Source organism: Dermacentor silvarum, chromosome 2 (assembly GCF_013339745.2).
Source record: "Dermacentor silvarum isolate Dsil-2018 chromosome 2, BIME_Dsil_1.4, whole genome shotgun sequence".
In the NCBI taxonomy this organism is placed as follows: domain Eukaryota; kingdom Metazoa; phylum Arthropoda; class Arachnida; order Ixodida; family Ixodidae; genus Dermacentor; species Dermacentor silvarum.
This window is the reverse complement of record NC_051155.1, coordinates 127,392,981-127,412,668: the sequence shown is the minus strand read 5'-3', so window position 1 is coordinate 127,412,668 and position 19,688 is coordinate 127,392,981. Positions and strand designations below refer to the sequence as shown.

The 19,688-nt window shown below is 47.3% G+C and overlaps 1 protein-coding gene and 1 long non-coding RNA gene across 2 annotated transcripts in view; one reads left to right on the top strand and one right to left on the bottom strand.

Moving 5' to 3' along the window:
• Window positions 1-4,425: 4,425 nt before the first annotated feature.
• Window positions 4,426-5,656, top strand: LOC125943658 (uncharacterized). Its single transcript, XR_007465822.1, has 2 exons — window positions 4,426-4,562; window positions 5,578-5,656. It is a non-coding gene; the product is annotated as an uncharacterized LOC125943658 (long non-coding RNA).
• An 11,487-nt stretch (window positions 5,657-17,143) lies between these two features.
• LOC119441747 (dedicator of cytokinesis protein 9) overlaps window positions 17,144-19,688 on the bottom strand; it is a 122,898-nt gene continuing 120,353 nt past the window's right edge. Inside the window, exon 49 of the mRNA XM_037706355.2 lies at window positions 17,144-19,572. Coding sequence (XP_037562283.1) covers window positions 19,477-19,572 — 96 coding nt within the window. The 3' untranslated portion in view covers window positions 17,144-19,476. The remainder of the gene's footprint in view (window positions 19,573-19,688) is intronic.

Genomic DNA, 19,688 nt, shown 5'->3' with positions numbered 1-19,688 from the left:
ATGACGGGTATGGGGAAACGTATGGTTCGGTGTCGAAGCTGCGGCGGTAGGATGGTGCACGGCGACGGCAAAATCGTGCAACGTGGCCAGGTAGACCACACGCAAAACATATTGGCGTGTTGTCAGGAGTGCGTCATTGTCCACTGCTGTGTGGGTTCCGCGGCTGAACTAAGTGAGGAGCTGGACGCAGTGGCACGGCTGATGGGAATGGCACAAAGGTCTGAGGTGGTGGCCGTGCGAGAGCCTCGGCATAGCTGAGAGATGCAGTTCAATTTGAAGCAATTCCTCATGCTTCGTATGTCCGCAATTCCACATATACTGACGTCCTGTTAATTTTCGTCAGCCATGCGCAAGTGGCCCAATGAATAAAATTAAAGTTTAAAAGGAAATTGCGCCAGTAAATGCGTAATGTACGACTTACACAACCTACAGACGTGATAGCGTCGGAATGTAATTTTAATATACGAGAAAACATTATTCTGTTACGGAGAAATTCATTCAAACACAAACTCCTTTTCCAGATGCCGTTTTTTGGGTGAGCACGCCACAAAAATTCCCGACCAACTAAAAAAAAAAAAAATACGGAGTTTTACGTGCCCAGAACATGGTCTGATTATGAGGCACGCCGTAGGGGGGGGGGGGGGGGGGCGACTCCGGAATAATTTAGACCACCTGGGGTCCTTTAACATGCCACTAAATCTAAGTACACAGGTGTTTTCGCATTTCGCCCCCATCGAAATGCAGCCGCCGTGACCGGAATTTGATCCCGCGACCTTGTGCTTAACAGCCCAACACCATAGACACCAAGCACCACGGCGGGTATGCTGCCTTACCTGCACACGATCTTAAAAAGGATCTGTTTTGAATTGAATTCTGGGGTGTTACATGCCAAAACCACGATTTGATTATGAGGCACACCGTAGTAAGGGACTCCGGTTTAATTTTGACTACCACGGGATCTTTAACGTGCCCCAATGCACAGGACACGGGCGTTCTTGCATTTCGCCCCCATCGAAGCGCGGCCGCCGCGGCCGAGATTCGATCCCACGACCTTGTGCTTAGCAGCGAAACACCATAGCGGCTGAACCACCACGGCGGGTTAAAAGGGTCGGTCAGGCTGCGGGCCATAGCGTGTTTTTTAGGGCGAAAACTCCACTACGCCATGTCTAGCAAGGTCATTGATCGCGTCGCAATGACCTTGAGCCACAGGAGTGCATGTGGCAGGTGTGACGTCACGCCACATGATCGGCTGCGGAGAGGCGTCGCAGCTGCGCTCGCTCGGATCTTCGCCGCTGCGCTACCACGTGACTAGGCGAGGGTTTACCGGCTGCTTCGCCGGCGCTTGGTCCCTCAGTCTCGCCCTGGTGGGCGCGCCGGCTGGGCCGTCTGTGCGTGTGCTTCAGCGCAAGCGATAGGCTGAATCCAATCATCCAGTAGATATAGCTAGACAATGGCAAAGTTGCCTGCTGAAACACCGGAGTAAAGGGAGGCCAGATAAGCACGTTATAGAGATGCTTACCAAGCGTAGAAGCGTGCCAAGATCCAAGCTACTGCACTGTGTGCATAGTCTTCGCAAAACAAAGCCGAACAGACCTTTCGCTCGTGATAACTAGGCTTACAAGAGTTAAACCACAGCCAATTTTATTGCGATAGCAATTATATGGACACTCAAAAGCAGATTTCTGCCGTCGCCGTCGTCGTCGCCGTCGCCGTGAGGTTCCGTATGACGTCAATGGAGATGAAATCGTCGCCGCGCGCCGAACACTGTATGTGCGAGTGAAAGGGCGCGAGGGGCGCGCGCTCTCAGGGGGAGTGAACGCACGGCGGAGAACAAACGCGCGTTCTGCGCCGTGCTCGCTTAAGGGCTGCAGAAGTAGGCGTCTCTTTCCTCCTTTACAATCACCATATATTTAGAGCAAACGCGCCTTCTTCCGACGCGCGAGAGGCCGTGGGGGAGGGGAGGAGGGGGAGGGAAGGGAGGAGACGTTTAGGTGCGGCACCAAGTGCCTATTATTGCGATAGCAATTATATGGACACTCAAAAGCAGATTTCTGCCGTCGGCGTCGCCGTCGCCGTCGCCGTGAGGTTCCGTATGACGTCATTTGGAGATGAAATCGTCGCAGCGCGCCGAACGCTGTATGTGCGAGTGAAAGGGCGCGAGGGGCGCGTCTTTCACGGGGAGTGAACGCACGGCGGAGAACAAACGCGCGTTCTGCGCCGTGCTCGCTTAAGGGCTGCAGAAGTAGGCGTCTCTTTTCTCCTTTACAATCACCATATATGTAGAGCAAACGCGCCTTCTTCAGACGCGCGAGAGTCCGTGGGGGAGGGGGAGGGAAGGGAGCCGACGTTTAGCTGCGGCACCAAGTGCCTATTTATATCAGAGGCTCCAGCAACAGTCACCAACGCCGCACGCATTTTGAGCTAACGCGGGCAAAACGCCGATGGCGTCGACAACAGTTCTGCGTGTTGTTGCTACCAAAGCCGCTCACCTTACTTCGTATGACATTGCTGTGTTGCTATCGCATTCATTGCTTCGCCCTTAGGGCGAAACTGTGACATTTTATTGCGATAGCAATTATATGGACACTCAAAAGCAGATTTCTGCCGTCGGCGTCGCCGTCGCCGTCGCCGTCGCCGTGAGGTTCCGTATGACGTCAATGGAGATGAAATCGTGGCCGCGCGCCGCCGAACGCTGTATGTGCGAGTGAAAGGGCGCGAGGGACGCGCTCTTTCACGGGGAGTGAACGCACGGCGGAGAACAAACGCGCGTTCTGCGCCGTGCTTCCTTAAGGGCTGCAGAAGTAGGCGTCTCTACAATCACCATATATGTAGAGCAAACGCGCCTTCTTCCGATGCGCGAGAGGCCGTGGGGGAGCGACGTTTAGCTGCGGCATGCCTAGAAACAGTTTTTGAGCGAACGCGGGCAAAATGCCGACGGCGTCTTCGGCGCGTTGCCGGTGCTGCTGCATGTCGCAGCTGATAAAGCGCAGAGGCTTCGCCTTTTTGGCGTCGACAACAGTTCTGCGTGTAGGCACGCAGTGACTATTATATCAGATGGCTCCGGCAATAGTCACCAACGCCGCACGCATTTTGAGCGAAACGCGGGCAAACGCCGATGGCGTCGACACAGTTCTGCGTGTTGTTTCTACAAAGCGCTCACCTACTTCCTATGACATTGCTTGTGTTCGGCTATCGCATTCATTGCTTCGCCCTTAGGGCGAAACTGTGACATTTTTTTTTCTATGCCCTGCAAGTTAATTGGCTTATGCGCTAAGGTCACTTCCGACACGCGCATGCAACAAGCGTGCATGACCAAGCACAAAAAAAAATCAAGAGTAAATGTAAGCATGAAATGGCTACCATATGGCGTTTTGCTGCTATAGTGCCGCCACCTTCAACAGCGTTTCTTCTTGCAACAGTCCAACGCGCTCAGCGTCTGTCGCCACTTTGTCTTCTTGTCGCATCGAAGTGGTCGGCTGCAAATGTGCGGCCTTAGGCCCCCTGTATCTGCATTTTGAACGTCGCTATTGGAAATGACAAATAAAACTTCAGCGTACTAGAAGTTACAGCTTGAGTGATGTATAATGTGAAGAAACTTTAGGAAGAACTCGAAAACAATATTTTTTGTAACTTGTTTGGAGAGTAACTAGAGTATGTAATGCGGTCCAGTACGAAGGGTTGGGGGTCAGAGACCGTATTTTCTGAAGTTTTGACTGGTTGCCCGGATGATCTCGTTTTGTTCTCGGTGCATCTTTTCATACGTGTCATCAGCCTGGGCACCACGTATTGCGTCGTGGTTGCTACGCAGTCATAAAGAAAGAAATTAAACAAGAGGGGACACTCGGCAAAAACTGGCAACAGGAAACACGTCACCATACGTCACGCTATACTTTTGACACCGAACGTTAGCTGCCGCGAGCATCGAAAAAAAAGAAAGGGAACTTAAGTTAACAGGCATTGATTTATTTTTTAAATTCTTTGCCGCGAAAAGTAAAACGTTTTGCGTATAAATGAACTTAAGCTTTGCCACTTATTTTCCTTGCCTTACCTAGCCACAGGTCAATGACGCGCCAGATACATGCGTCACAGTAGCGCACCCAGGATCTCTGCCAGGGGGGGGGGGGGGGGGGGGGGGTGTGACAGTTTGCCAATACCATCTCAACAGCACCAATTTCGATTTCTTCACGGGAAATTGTCAAAAAAGTGCACTTTTTGCGAGTGTGCGGACGATTGTGCGTCTTACATCTTAGTTGCAGCACTCAAATGCGTTATGAAAGAAAATGGGTTATACAAAAGGGGGGGTTAAGTCGGCCACAGGGGGGGGGGGGGGGTTACAACCCCCGAATCCCCCCCCCCCCCCCCCCCCCCCCGTCGGTGCGCCACTGCTGCGTCATCCGCCAGACACTCCCCCGAAGCCAGCGAGGATGGCTGCGCGCGGCGACCCGTCTGTCTCCTTCTTTTTTTCTTTTTTAAATGTAACCTGGTTTATTGGGCTCTCGGCGTATTCTTGCGTTCCTTCTGCACTGGGACAAGACACCACTGCACTATTGGACTACGGCAAGGTGAGAAATCTTGTTTCACAGTCTACGACGCAATTAGGCTTACGGCACGGGACCGAGACTTAAGACGCAGTTAGCGAAAAACAGCTCGGCGATCATGGCGCAGTTAATTTGAGTTAATGAATCGTGCTGAGACATGTTTCCGACGCTTCCTATGGGACTATTGTAACTTATTTCGGTTTTTGAGCCACACTGGCCGCACAAGGCGCCATGTCGCAGTTAGCGAGAACTCAGCCGTGGTGTGTAGTCTAGTGCATCTTGCTAGGAGAAGTTTGTGCCGCTTTCTCTGACGCCAGACATTACTGAAAAGTAATTTCGTTACTTTCTGGGGTACTTTTGAGGCACGCTGGCCGCACAGCGCGCTGTGACGCAGTTAGCGATAAGCAGCTCGGTCGTGGTGACAAAGTTAGTTTGGCGTGTAATGAATCTTAGAGGGACAAGTCTGGGACGTTTTTTGTGGCTCCGCAACAACATATACCTTCTTTCGGTACTCACGCCTGTTGAAAACGCGATGGGCGATTGCCAAGAGTGATAACATGGGGGGTGCTGCTGCCGCCGACAGAACGCGCGAACGACGAACACATCAGAAACTTGTAATTCGAAAATTACGTCTTCTAAGGGACTGAAAAAAGGCATTGCACCCACGCATTTGTCTTGAGTGCTTGTTGCGTCCGTCTCTATGTATGTAGCGTACCGTCGCGTCGCCCGAGGCCAAGTTTTGGAAACGCGAAGTCGCTCGTGTATTTGTGCTGCCGAAGTGCAGGAAATAATGCCCGGAAATGGGGGAACGCTTGGAAATCAGATGTTTTCATATATGTTTGGGATGAGTCGGGTATTTTCTACGCCATGTATGTAAAAGCGAATTGCTTTTGTTTGTAATGCCGCTCATTCACCTCTTTCGCACGTTTCGCCTCTACACGCAGTATTCCTATGTCTAAATACCAAAACGACTCATGCTTGTAACATGCTGTTACGTGCTTGCAAATGTAACATGCTTGTAATTTACTTTTTTTTTCAGCTGGTGCCGTCCGGTGGAGCTTCATACAGGAACTACTGCCTTACTTGCTGGTGTCACAACGTTGGATGAACGCACAAAATTAAAGCGCGGAACGAGCTTTTATATAGAGCAAAATAAATATTTCCTCATTGCACAAAAGGTCTTGCGTCTACTTTGTGAAATTGCACGTGGCACAGATTCGATGGGACTTTACGAGATCGTTCGCAATCATTTTTAATAAATAATAAACCGATTCTGCACGAAGAGCAAAGAAAAAAAAGGAGGGGGGGGCGCAGCCGGCGTGCTAGCTTGCGTTCAAAATACGCGCGCCCAAAACCGAAACCGGAAGTGATGTAGGTGATTGACACCGACCGCTTGGCACGCTGCAGTCAGTTCGGCCGCTGGGCCCTATGGGAGTGTCCCCTCTTGTTGAATTCCTTTCTCTATGGCCCAGTGCTTTCTCTTCAATGTACCGGTTTCAACGTCGGTTGACGCCATCATCGACTCCGTCGAAGGAGTCGTAGGTGCCGGAGGTTTGCAGTATCTGCAAAATCACGGCGGCAACAAGTTCTTGGCAGCTGTCCGCTCCGCGGCTCAGGCAGCCAAGACGACGGCGAAAGGCTCTCTGCTACTCGCCAACAAGATCGTACCGCTGGAACGCATGGGCACTCCAGTGGTTTATGTGACGGTGTATCGTCTTCCACCCTGTGTCAGTGACGACGTCCTAACTGCTGCACTTGCACCATATGGGAAGTGCCGAGGCATTTCCGATGTTGTTTTCAAGGACAGGACGGACATCAGCAATGGCAGCTGCAGTGATTACAGCCTAGATCGACTGAGGAGCAGCACCTCGTCTTGATTGTTATAGGGGGAAAGAGACAAAGAAAATGGCGGCAGGACCGTTGGCCCATCCCACAGAAGCAATTGCCAATGAGAGTTGAACGTTTGTTGAGCCACAACCCAAAGGGATGGGCTTACTCTTAAAAGTAAAATGTATTGGAAAACCACCTTGTTTTCCTTCTTCCTACAACTTTTTCTCCCTCTCCTATTTCCACGTTGTCAGTGACGGCCTCGGCAAACACACCAGGCACGCACGATTTATTGCTAGGCCATCTCAAACCTCGGCGGCGTTTCTAGCCAGCGGGGGGCTCGGGCGCTGGTGTCACAACACCGCGTACCACAGTCCCCCCTTAAGGTTTTTCCGCGTGGAAAAATAATGACCGTTGGCGGCATTCGGACTCGGTGTTCTCAAGACGACGTTCTCCGAACACGATCTTCGCATGCGCACCGCGTCTCTACGGCGCGCACTGCAAGTTGTCACTCGACACCACGCGGGCTTTCCTCATCTTCTTCTTCTTCTTTCTGGGGTTTTACGTGCCAAAATCAGTTCTGATTATGAGGCACGCCGTAGTGGAGGGCTCCGGAAAGCAATGGCAGCTGCAGTTATTACAGCCTAGACTGAGGAGCAGCACCTCGTCTTGATTGTTATAGGGGGAAAGAGGCAAAGAAAATGGCGGCAGGACCGTTGGCCCATCCCACAGAAGCAGTTGCCAATTCCTCAGCGCTCGAAACAAGACACACGTGGTTGCCGCCCGGACGCGTAGAGGAGTGGACCCCCGCTCCGTACGCGCAACACGTGGTCAACGTTGCTGGGCCATAAACCATCGGCGCCGTCTCTAGCCAGCAGGGACTCGGAAGCCGGCGCCTTAACGCCGCGTACAGCCGTCCCACTCGAGGTTTGTCTGCGTGGACATATTATAACCATCGGTGGAATGCCAACCCAGTGCGCGCAAGACCGCGTTCTCCGAATCCGTTCTCCGCATCCGCACCGCGCCCCCCGCGCGCCGCGGCTCGTCACCAGACACCACGCGGGCCGTCCGACCCCTCAAAAACACAAACGGTTGCTGCCCGGACGCGCTGGGGAGTGGACGCCTCCCTATTCATAAACACGTTGGCAACTCGCGGCACTGCGAAAGTATATACAAAACAATCATGCAGCCCTACACCGCCCATTCTGCATGTTCGAGAGATGAGCGGCCTTACAGCACCTTACACCGCTTCTGGTGCCCGTAAGGGCTGCTTTTCCTCTACTCCCCACTACGAAACTGACGCAGCGTTCACGGAACAATTCTTGGCGCAGACATCGCGTTCGCGTCCCTGTGCGAGACTCTGCAACCTTGGTATTTTAGGAATCAGCTTGCTTCCGACTAACCTGTGTGAGGAACATAATCAGTGCCTGTTTCACTGCTCGCTGCTGCGATGCTCCTATGCTCTTTTTTACTTTGCTGCGTTCTGGCTCTTGCAGCGATGTACGACGCCGATTCAGCGCGCAACTTACCTATTGTAAGCCATTTGCCTTAGTCGATTTTGTGCGCAACTTACTCATTCACCATGTTTTTGCACAAAATGACAGTTAACGCACAGGGATTTCGTAGCAGAGATAAACAGAGAAAAGTAATTCATTTTGCCCGCGAGAAAAAAGTCGACCTCCTCTTTCTTCAGGAGTGCAGCTTAAGGAACAAGCAGGAAGTTAAAAAAGCTTTGTGATGAATTTTCTGTAAAAGCATATTTTTCATACAGCCCTGAGCGATGTAGAGGTGTAGGAGTTGTTTTTCGTAGGGTGCTTCTACATGGAAGTCATCGCCTATTTGATTTAGAAGGTCGTGTGATCGCTTTTGACTTCTTTTGGTGCGAGAGGAAAGTTCGGGCATTAAATGACTATGAGCCTGCCGTACGTCAAGATCGCAGTGACTTCTTTGCTAGACTCTCCCCAGTTTTGTTAGACAACCATCCATTTTTCATGGTTGGCGATTTTAACTGTGTACTCGACCCTATATGCGTGTCTTATGAAGGGCAAGGCAAAACGCTTCCAATGCGCATGCAGCTGAATTCTCTTGTATAATGAAAGAATACAATTTAGCAGATGGCTGGGTACACATGCATGGCGAAAATTTTGGGGCCACATGGCAGCAGAGGCAATCACAATGTCGTCTAGATCGAATGTATTTCCCCCCTGAATTAACATCGCAAATTGTCCAATGCAGCATCCTCGATCTTCCTGCAGACGCAGGACACATTTCAGATCATCGAGCTTTCACTGTCGTGCTGAACCTCGAAGGAAGGCCAGGTGAACGCACTGATATGTGGAAACTAGACATTGCTTCTTTGCGTGACCAGGTGACTAACCGAGCTCAAAGCCGCAATAGTTACATCAGTAAGCGATTATGGATGTAATATCAAAGCGTGGGATACTTTAAAGGAAATGTGGAGGTCGGCATGCATAGCAGCTAGGAGGAAACGCAAATGAAAAGAGACTGAGCAGCTTTGCGAGTGCACGAGAAGGATAAGAATAGTACGAGATGGTGGCTCCCAAACACAGCTGATGTACGAGTACCTAGACCACCAGCGTCAACGATACCATAGGCTCATTCTGGTACTCTCGTACCTCTGCAAAGGCGTGGATGACGAACAGGCCAATTTCTGATTCTGAGGTACTGCGGCTGGCTCGTACGTCCACCCGGAGGCAAAATGGCAGCTCTTTTATTGAAAAGGCTATAATAGAGGATGGCACAGAGAGCGGTGCAAGACGAGATATCGAAAGAATATTTTGTAACTGGTTCTCAGACGAATTCTCACTGGAAAATATTTACTTTTAGGTGAAGAAATATATGGTTTTTGTAATAATCTACCCCACGTGGACTACACAGAAGCCAAGAATTTATTGTCTCCAACAAATCAACAAGAAGTTTTTGATGTTATCCGATCTATGAACAGTGGATCAACACGCGGTACAGATGGTTTACTAGTCAAATTTTACCGGTCCTGCTGGCAAGAAGTAAGCACGGCCTTGGTATCTCTTCTTAACGGAATTTTTGCACAGGAAAATCGTTTAATCGGGGCCGCGTGATACTCTTGCCAAAGCCAGACTCCCAACTTTGCCGAACCCTCATCCTGGAGGCCCATAACGCTGCTCAACACATAAGATACTATTGACAACCCTTCTTGTAAATCGCATGAAGGTATTATTGCCTAAAATAGTCAATGTGCATCAAACATGTTCCGCGCCTGGTCGGAGCATATTTTCATCTCTCCACTTAACATGTGATATCATACAATACACAACAGCGCGTGAAGCTTCTGGAGAATTCGTAAGTTTAGACCAAGCCAAAGCATTCGACCGCTTTATTTGAGATGTTACGATGCTATAAGTTCCCCGAAGAGTTTGTAGATATCCTGCGGATGTTGTATTCGGGAACAACAGCTGAGATACTACTTAACAGCACTTTGACTCCTAGGTTTGGTGTGACAAAGGGAGTGCGGCCGGGCTGTTCTTTGTCGCCTCTATTGTTTGTGCTTGCGATTGACCCATTGTTAAGGCGTTTTAGCGAGAGCTCGCTTGTAAGGGGTCTTCCTATGCCGGGAAATGGGTGCATAAAAGTGTCAGGGTATGTGGATGACATTACTTTGTTCTTACGGGATGGGGACAGTCTTGTAGAGGTATTTCGTATTTATAATCAATATGCATCATTGGCAGGGAGTAAAATAAATATGATGAAATGCGAAGCTTTAAATTTAAGACGCAGTGCAATAACATTACCAGGAAACATTAAACACACCAAGCATATGTAAATATTAGGCATAAAACTTTCTACAAGTAGTGTTTCACCTCACACGTGGCGAGACATTATAAGCTCTATTAAAGCACAGTCAGCAGTAGTGACTGCGTCGCCACTGCCGCTAGCAGAAAGGGTTTTCTTTATTAAGAATGTATTGTGCAGTAAACTGTGGTTTGCTACAAGAGTGGCTCTCCCGCCGTCCCCAACAGTACGCGTAGTAAACAAAATTATTTTCTCATGGTTCTGGCTAAACAAGACGCAATACGTAGCACAACAATTTTCGCGTCTGCCGAAAGCCAGCGGAGGATGGAGCTTGCCGTGTATAGTTATATTTGGTAGCCAGCTGTGCACTAAGAGTACATGTGACCTACTTGATGATGATGATGAGTACCCAGGTAGGCCACTTCTGCTTTATTGGCTGGGTCATTACCGTCGAACGCTTATGCCGCAAAGTACAGGCAGCTTGCTTCCAACAGCAGTAATGCCAGCACCGTAGTATGCGGCGGCTGCGCGCTTACAAAGCCAGCTTGAGCAATTAAGAAATACAATGTGGCGTACGACACCAGTTTGAAGGCTTTGTAAAATGGTGTGTGAGACGGCTGTACCTCCAGGGACAGCTACTACAAAAACATGGGTAGCCGTTTCTTAACCTGATTTGCCTTCTAAAGTGAAGGATTTTCATTGGCAATATCAGTGGGACATCCTACCTACAAGAGACAGGCTTGAACGCTGGCTATGGTAGCGAATGATAAATGCATGCATTGCGCACAAACAGAGACCAACATGCATTTAGTAAAGGAGTGCGTTGTAGCGCGCACCTTCTGGAAGCTGGTTGGAAGATTATTTGGAATATCCATCGTGGGGCACCACGGCGGCGAGATCGGTTTGCGAGTCTCGTCTACTACAGCGTTAGCTACGCTTTGTGGTGCTTCCGCAACATTGCGGAACGATTCCGGCAGCCAAATAGAGCAATGTACCCCAGAGTGCGCAAACTACGGGTGATAATATGGGGTCATCTTAAAGAACAGCTCTTCAAGCTCGGTGAAGCCGAGTTTCTTCGCCGCTGGTCTACGCGGTACCTAACCGTGTCTCGAGGCAAAGTTTTGCTACAGCCAGAATAATGCCCAAATTTTGTTTGCCTGAGTAAAAACTGTACTTGTGTGTGCTTCGGGTGTCATGCATGAATCCGAGGCTGACATTTATGATTTTGCATGTGCACTGTCATAGTGTTTTTGATGTGTGGCAAAGTCAATGTTAAGCAGACGCAATTTACTATTTTGTTTGCTCATCTGTTTTGTTTATATCAAGTACGATGTATTGCATGTGTGTTAAGTTATATTGTACGTATATCTACGTTCATACAACAGTTGTACGCGTGCCTACGGGTAAATAAATTTCCTTGTCAACTTGCCGGCAGGTTCTCGTTTTGAGTGCCCGGTTAACGGCTCTGGCTTTTGGCTCAAGGTCACTTGAAGGTCGCCGATGAGAGCTGAAAGCATTTCGTGCTTTAAAAAATTGGATGACGCTTAAGCTTCGCCTTTAAGAGTAGAATGCGATATCGTTATCGGGACCCGTTCGCATCGCATTGTTCGCATACGGCAAGTAGGCTTCATTCACTGCAACGCTGAACGTGGGAAAGCCAGCTTGCAAAGACCAAGCTTACATCGATCCCCTTAAAGCCGGCTTCACTTTTAAACAGAAATTCATTGCTGGAAAGACGTTTTTCCAGGGGAAATATAAGTGGTCTTATATTAAAATGTGAAGGCCCTAGCACCTTTTTAAAATTATTTTATTAATTGTTTGCTATTGCCCCGACGCGCGTAGGTCTGGTAAAAATGCTGGAAAAGGGGTTTGTGTTTGAGTTTCCTCATAGCAGAATTAGGTTTTCTCGTACATTCAAATTACAATCGGACGCCGATTGGTAAACAATCCGACACCGAATGGTAAAGTCGTACTTCACCATTTTTCTCACGGATTTCACTGTGAGAAATTCAATTTTTGTTCGCCAAAACCTTGCACCACGTGGCGGGCCTACGCGGTGGATGTGGTTGGTTGATGATCTCCGCCATCCTCGATCAAAAGCCGGTTGCCGATGCCGGATTTTCTGCGACACGGGGGCCCTAAACGCTATCGCGTTTTTGTTGAATGTGTGCAAGAGTTTGTGTATTCCGTGCCGATGACACGTGGATGACGATGAATAAACATTTATTGGGCCCAAAATATATTGGTGGTGCCCGCAGGCACCAGACGGGGTGGTTCCCTAGTTACGGGACCCATATGTTCCCAGCAGCTCCTGGCCCCTGTCCGTCAGTGCGAGCTGAATCGGTAGGGCGGGGCTGGATAACAAGGTCTCCCATCGCTCAAGAGGTTGGGAATTGGGGGTGTTGGCGGGAAGGGAAGGAGGGGGGGTCCTGAGTTCTGTGCACTCGGCCAAGATGTGCGGCAGGGTGCCCTTTTCCCTTTTGCAAAAAGGACAGAGCGTATCATGTTCCGCGGGGTACATGCGGTTCATCAGTACGGGATACGCAAGCGATCCCGCCTGCGCTCGACGCAGGATGGTCTGTTGTTGCCTGGTGAGTTTGGGGTACGGTTCTGGCAGTTTGCACCTTTCCTCTCGGTACATCCGGGTAATGTCCCGAAAGCTGGTAACCGGGTGCGGTAGCTCTTCCAGCTCGTGCTCTGCCCGTGGAAAACCATATGTCGGCCAGTCAGTGCAATGTATCAACCACACGGTAGGACAGCATGACAACAATGTTAAAAAAAAAACTTGGAGTATGTGGAAATCTTGCCTTGCATTGTCGGCAGTGTGGATGTACGCCTATGTTGTCGCAAAGTGAAGCAGTCCATAGACACCCTGATAAATTTACCAGGGAATTTTAGAGGCTTTTGAGGTTAACCGTTTAAGTGTTGATTGCGTCATCATCCCGTCTCTAAAGTGCCCAAGAAAGACTGGCCGCCTAAGTGCCTCGAGCGGTCAGTCGCGTGGCAATTTTGCGTGCATTCGCGGGCTTCTTTCACGCTCGGAAAAACACTTTTATGTTGCACGCATTGAGCAACAGAAAGGTGTATCGGGAGTTTTTCATAGTGCTCTACAATTTTCTCATTGACACTTTTCATCTAATTATAATAATTGAGAAGTAGATTAATTAATTAGGACTAATAATCTAATTAGGCGGAATGCAAAAAATAATCTGAGTATCTCCAAGCGACGGCAAACAGCATTACCTTGGTTCTGTCCAGCTACATGACATTTGCATATTTTTAAAGTTTGGCTAAAGTTACATGGGACACCCTGTATATCCCTTTACAGCAGTTCACTTCGTTGGACGTTGATGCCGCTGTCAGAAGTGAGATAGCAGCAGTTCATGTAACAATGGCAGCGAATGCCTTCAGTCCAATCGTAGACGTTGAACGTTTAGGAACGAAGTTAGGAAATTTGCAGGCGCAAGTTGGAATACGCTAGCGCAAGACAGGGGTAATTGGAGATCGCAGGGAGAGGCCTTCGTCCTGCAGTAGACATAAAATATAGGCTGATGATGATGATTATTGGACTAAAACAATAATGGAATAGCCTTACCTTATTGACCCTTTTCTTGGCAATCCCGCGAGCGCTGCCATGTTTAATCACATGGTGACGCATTCATTGCTTGCCTGAACTGCCTCCGTGCTTACAATGATGTGTATGACGCCAGTGCAGCTTAGCAAACCTCTGTTTCAGGAGATATCATAGACGGTGAGTGGGTGAACGACACAAAGATTTGGCCACAGCTTCAGAGAACATGCAAAAGCGCTTTCGGAACTGATTAAGCTACGTCTAAACGGCACAAACAGCATATATGGTGCTTGTTTTAAAAGCGAGGCTAAAAATGTGCTCCAAGCTATCCGAACTTTCCGGTCATGAAGCGAATCAGGATTAGCATGTTTTGCTCTTCATTATTTATTTGGCAAATTTTTTGAAGCAGTGGCTTGTCATGTTTCTGAATATGCAATGTTCTTCAGTGCGGTCACTATCTGACTATCTTCAACCTAACTGCTCACGGGTGTGCTCAGTTCTGTTAGATTTGTTCTTACTGCGCACAAGGCTTGAAACTTAGCTGTTCTGTACATTGTAATACCTTGTGGCAAAGACATATTATCGCAAGTAACTTGCTTACTCGTTGTGGACCGTCGCGAAACATTCAGCTTCGACCATTCGTGTGCAATCGGTGTAGTACCATCTTCTTCTTTCTGGGGTTTTACGTGCCAAAAACAGTTCTGATTATGAGGCACGCCGTAGTGAAGGGCTCCGGAATAATTTTGACCACCTGGGGTTCTTTAACGTGCACTACAACGCAAGCACACAGGCGTTTTTGCATTTCGCCTCCATCGAAATGCGGCCACCGCGGCCGGGATTCGATCCCGCGATCTTGTGCTCAGTAGCGCAACGCCCTAGCTGACTGAGCCACCCCAGCGGGTGGTGTAGGGTGTAGTACCATCATTTATTTTGCGTATATAGTGCGCATATATTCAAGTGTGCGCCCATTCACTTATTCTTGACACGTTGGCTAAAGAGTGGGCGTAAGTTTCCGTGCCAGTTGTGGTAGATGTGTGTAAATACTGCGCGTGAAACCTACAATGACAGGAAGCGGCACTACTCCCTTTATCATTTTTTAACGAGCTGTACTCCCTCTTGCTGACGCCCTTTCTTTGCAGGGTAGCGTTACAACGCTGGCGGATGAGATTTCTGTATCCTCGAAGAAAGCCGTACATCTCGAAGTGCTGGAAATGGACAGTTGAAGCAGTCTCCAAACTTCACCAAACATATTCATTACATTCCTTAATATCTCAGTCGCTATTAATGCAGCCGGCTACTGCACACGTCTTCAATCCCCGATTCGATTATTTGAGCACCGTGTGTTAGCGAAAACTCAGCTGCATTTCCAACAGCTGATAGCACAGAAGCAAGGTAGAAGCAATAATGGTTTCGTATTCGTGCGCGGTTGATGAGGCCATGTATGGCACGCCGCTGAAAGCACCATCTCGTTTCGCTTGAACCAACTGCTGTGCAAAAAGGGTCAATAGGGCCCCTTATTTCACCGAGGTTCATGGCATGCTCTGCAGCACAACGCAGAATTGACGTAATTAACGTACTGCTGGATATCGTTGAATGCACCTATCGCCTCACTCACTGTCACAATTCTTGGTTCACTTCCAGGCCCTTCTCCAATGTTGCCTTCATTGACATTGACGGCTTTTCAGCTCTAGGTTGCTCTGTCATCAGTAAACATTTAGCATTGCATCTTCACAGTCGTCATCAACTGCAACGCATCTGTCAGGACGTCACACCCGCTTTTGTGTTACAACGAACTGTATACAAGTTAAAGAGAGAGAGAGAGAAAAGTTATAAGGGAAAGGCAGGGAGGTTAACCAGGCTGAGCCCGGTAGATATACAAGTTATGCTCCTTTTTACAAGTTAAATGATTAAAGGAGCAATACACCAGGACTAGCACTCGCTGGCATCGGCACGCTCAAGTGCGTCACTAGTGCTACAGTTTGCGATAGCGTAGTGTAGTGCAGTGGCATGTGCAAAGGTCCGTGACACCACCGTTATGTGGCATTTGTTGTAAATTGGCAAATCAGCCAATGGGGACGCGTAAATTTCTTCGCTGTACAGGCAAATTTGATGTGGTGTTCATTGTATAGCCTTTCAATACACTCAAAAAACAGAAATTCAGCCAGGGCATAATCAATCTTTCGTTATACAAGTCATTTCGATGTAAAGGCGATCAACTGTATCAACTTCTATTATCCCTGCCACATTTGCACCACTTAACATTCCTTCCTTCTGTCAGTTCTTGTATTGACAGCCTGGTTTTTAGACATAAAATTTGCTGAGCATAAAGCAATGGAGATTTTATATAATGTGCTTCGAGCCCCTCTCTTTAAAATGCAAAAATAGTGAAAGAGAAAAAGATCAACAATCTCCATAATTTTAACCTTCTGTCCAAGGTTACCGGTCTATGTATAGATCTACTAGATCTTGTTCCAGGTCCTATTGTGCTGGCCCTGTCTGGCCGAGTGAGCATGGCAACAGTTACTACGAGAAGAAACACATGTTTCGCAATGCCTGCATTTTGTGTAATAGCCAGGATCAGGCAATCTCAACATCACTTGGCACTGCCTGGTCGTGGGAGTGGTTGTAGAGGAGAAGGTCAGGTAGAAATATACGCAGCCAAACAAAGACGCATCCGCCATGAAAACATCATTATATCTGACAAACATATATTCGTCATATGCTGATACTATCGGTGAGAAACATTTAAAGTTTGCTTCGTTATATCCGATAATTTGTTATATCCGTGTTCATATCAAGGTTAGACTGCATTCGAGGTCAACTGCTGCTGCCACCCCCTTCAGTCCTGACAGGAACACACATTGTACTACAAGAGCCTTGCAATCTCTTCCCCACCACCTAGACATCGTACATTAAAAATGTACTGCATGGGCACTGTAATATGTTAATAGCATATTGTACATGCTGTCAAATTTCAGCAAATCTTATGCATGTGCACACACACACGCACATGGAATTTCCTCTACCACCACTTTAGGGCCGATAGAATTATTTCTTTTCCACTATTTGTCCCATACATAACCATTTTTACGTGATAGCGTGATGCCAGTGCCAGTACTCGTGGTGCATATTATGTGTCCTCAAGACTATGATTTTTCTTCTGGCTTTTCCGATACTGTGGCGACATGAAGTGCTATAAAGGATATCTGTGCTACTGAACATATAACCACCTCTGTCAGGGCCATCTGCACTGCCCTCAGAGTTCAATTAACCACATGACGATTCTGTCCAGCCACAAACAAGCACGATGCTCTCAGCCTAGCAGCCGTTTGTGCCATCTCGCACAGAGCAATTCACATTGCACACTGAATGGAATAAATTGTGCAAGTGTCACAGCAATAAGAGCAATACGCACATGTAGGTGACGGCTTAAAACTTCAATTTGTTTTAATGTATCTGTACAATGACTTGGCTAAAAGTGACAGTGGGGCAGTATACAAACATACATAAGTTACCGCACAACTTAAGCCTTTCACATGACATACATTGGCAGTCAGCATCACAATCTGCTTGTCCCCCCATCCACTCCCACCAACTCACACATGGCAAGCATTGCGCAGTAATGACGGCTGCACATCACACCACTGAGCATTTTTAAACAAGGAAAGAAGAATGGGCAAAATATACAGAAATGTAGACATAATTACAGCTATGTGAAGCTTAGCACCAGTCGATCTCAAATAAAAGTGCACACAGTCTAACATCACAAGGCTATTCTTCAAAGGAATGCACATAAGAAATGCTTTCAAAAACTGGAAAAGAAAAATTGGCATCTGATTCGCACGTAAAAGGCGCGTAAAGAACATCTCCACAAGATTGCTGCCAAATATGAAAGGAGCAAATTAATGCTAAGGTATTCAGTTTTTAGGCTAAAACACTGGTCATTGAGAACACAATTTCTTTTCGGCACATTGATGGCTGTCCGAGAAAGAGCAGTCAAACAATTACACAAGTTAAAATTTCATTTACGTCTGTTACCGAGGTCTAAAACACCCTAAGTTCTTGCACACCAACACAATGGCGAGCAGTTTTTGGTGGAAGCAAAAGTTTTTTTTTTTTAATCTTCAGCAAACACTACAAAGAAATACCAACACATAGGTGAAAGTAAAAGATGACACATGGCTATGTACAAAAGTGAGAAATAATACACATCTCTAACAGCCATAGACATTCCAAATACGTATAAACAGTTTGTGTGAAGCAAGCCGCAAGCATGAACTATGAATAAATAATGGAGGGTTAAAGGCATTAAAAGCCCAGCCAATGGCAAAGCACTGCGTTTATGCTGCGACCTATTCTACCATTGATTTCCTTTCCTATCTGTTCCTTTACAAAATCAAAAAACACCCACAGGTGTCTTAACAGAAATAGAATACGAACTATACACACAAATCTGCATACATAATAGTCTTCTTTCTCTCAATTGACTAGCGAAAAAAATTGAAGCAATTGTCAACACTGAAGCTGCAGCTGTAAAAAAAACTTGACCATAAGCAACAAACGAAAGATTACTTGCCTCTTACACATAAGGTCAACATAATGACATACACTACATGACACATCTATGTCGCCTCAAGTATTAAAAAAAGAAAAACCTTTACAGCACATTCTGGCCTGTGCTGTAAATGAAGACGTGGCATATTGCAAGAATGGTAATTAAGACATGGTGCATTTTCTTCACTGGCTAAACCGCTAAACAGCTAACGCACAAAGTAAGATCAGATAATGATACAAAACGATAAGAGCGCTGGGCGGAAAAGCATCTTTGCTAACAAGAAAGTGATGACTCAAGCTTTCATGTTGCATAATAGTTGCACTGCAGGGTGAAGAGTAAGTGCTTAAAATTAAGCCGTCAGCTACAGTATCCGAGATATATTTTACAGTATTCCACACGGTAAACCACAGTACGTAACATCTATAAACAGTAACCCGGTGAAATGTGCCAATACTGCATTTGGCACTGCTTGATAAAGTGTCCTAAGTGTTCAGCCTATATGAGACAAACTTTTTGCTTTAACATCATCACGACAATGGCAGGTACAAACAGGTTTTGCACAAGACAGCAGGTGAACAATGGCGTTCCCTTCGTCCAACACGAAAAAACAACAGCGAAAACCCTTCAGTTCCAGCGCCACATAAGTGTGCTGGTATTATTTACAGATTGTTCCAAGTATTTTTCTGTACAAACTGATGCCAACTCGCATATGAATAACCTGCCTACGTTTCGCACCATTCTTTTTTTTCAAGAAACCCTCTCACCTAAACACAACTATACTGCTGTTCTCTACACACTCTATTAGAAAGGCACTTTGTTGACCTACTACACTTAAAGTCTCAAATTCTGCATAAGCACAGCACATTGGTGCATCACTCTATGCCTACTACATAAGCCATGACCTTAAGTTCAGTGATAGAGAGAAAGAAATCTATGTCTTCTATTATTTACATAATTTCTATAAACAAGAAGTAGTAGACTGCAAGGTCCACACCTTACTCCACATTTGTGCAATCACTGTGAAGAACTGGGAAGTAGATGAAAGTGGAAGAAAAAACACTCAATCTTCTTCCAATGACAAAATGAGAATGCAAGGTGGACATGAATGTGAGATGGGTCAATAAAATTCTAACAAGCGGCAATGAAGAGGCTTTGATCGGTGGAAAAAAAAGACGAGAAGCAATCCTGAAATAGGTCTAAACGTTGCTGGAGCCCGGAGAGCCGCTGATGAAGTTGAATACTTCGAGGGACATCCTCTTCATAGCAACCGATGAACGATGATCAGAGACCAGCTGTCAGGAACGGTTGAAGAAGGAACAGGTATGCTCAATTAGTTTTCCGGAAACTTGAAAATGAAACATTGTAAGCATTCCTGCTTGATCAGCTGCTCGTTCCTGTACTTGCCCGT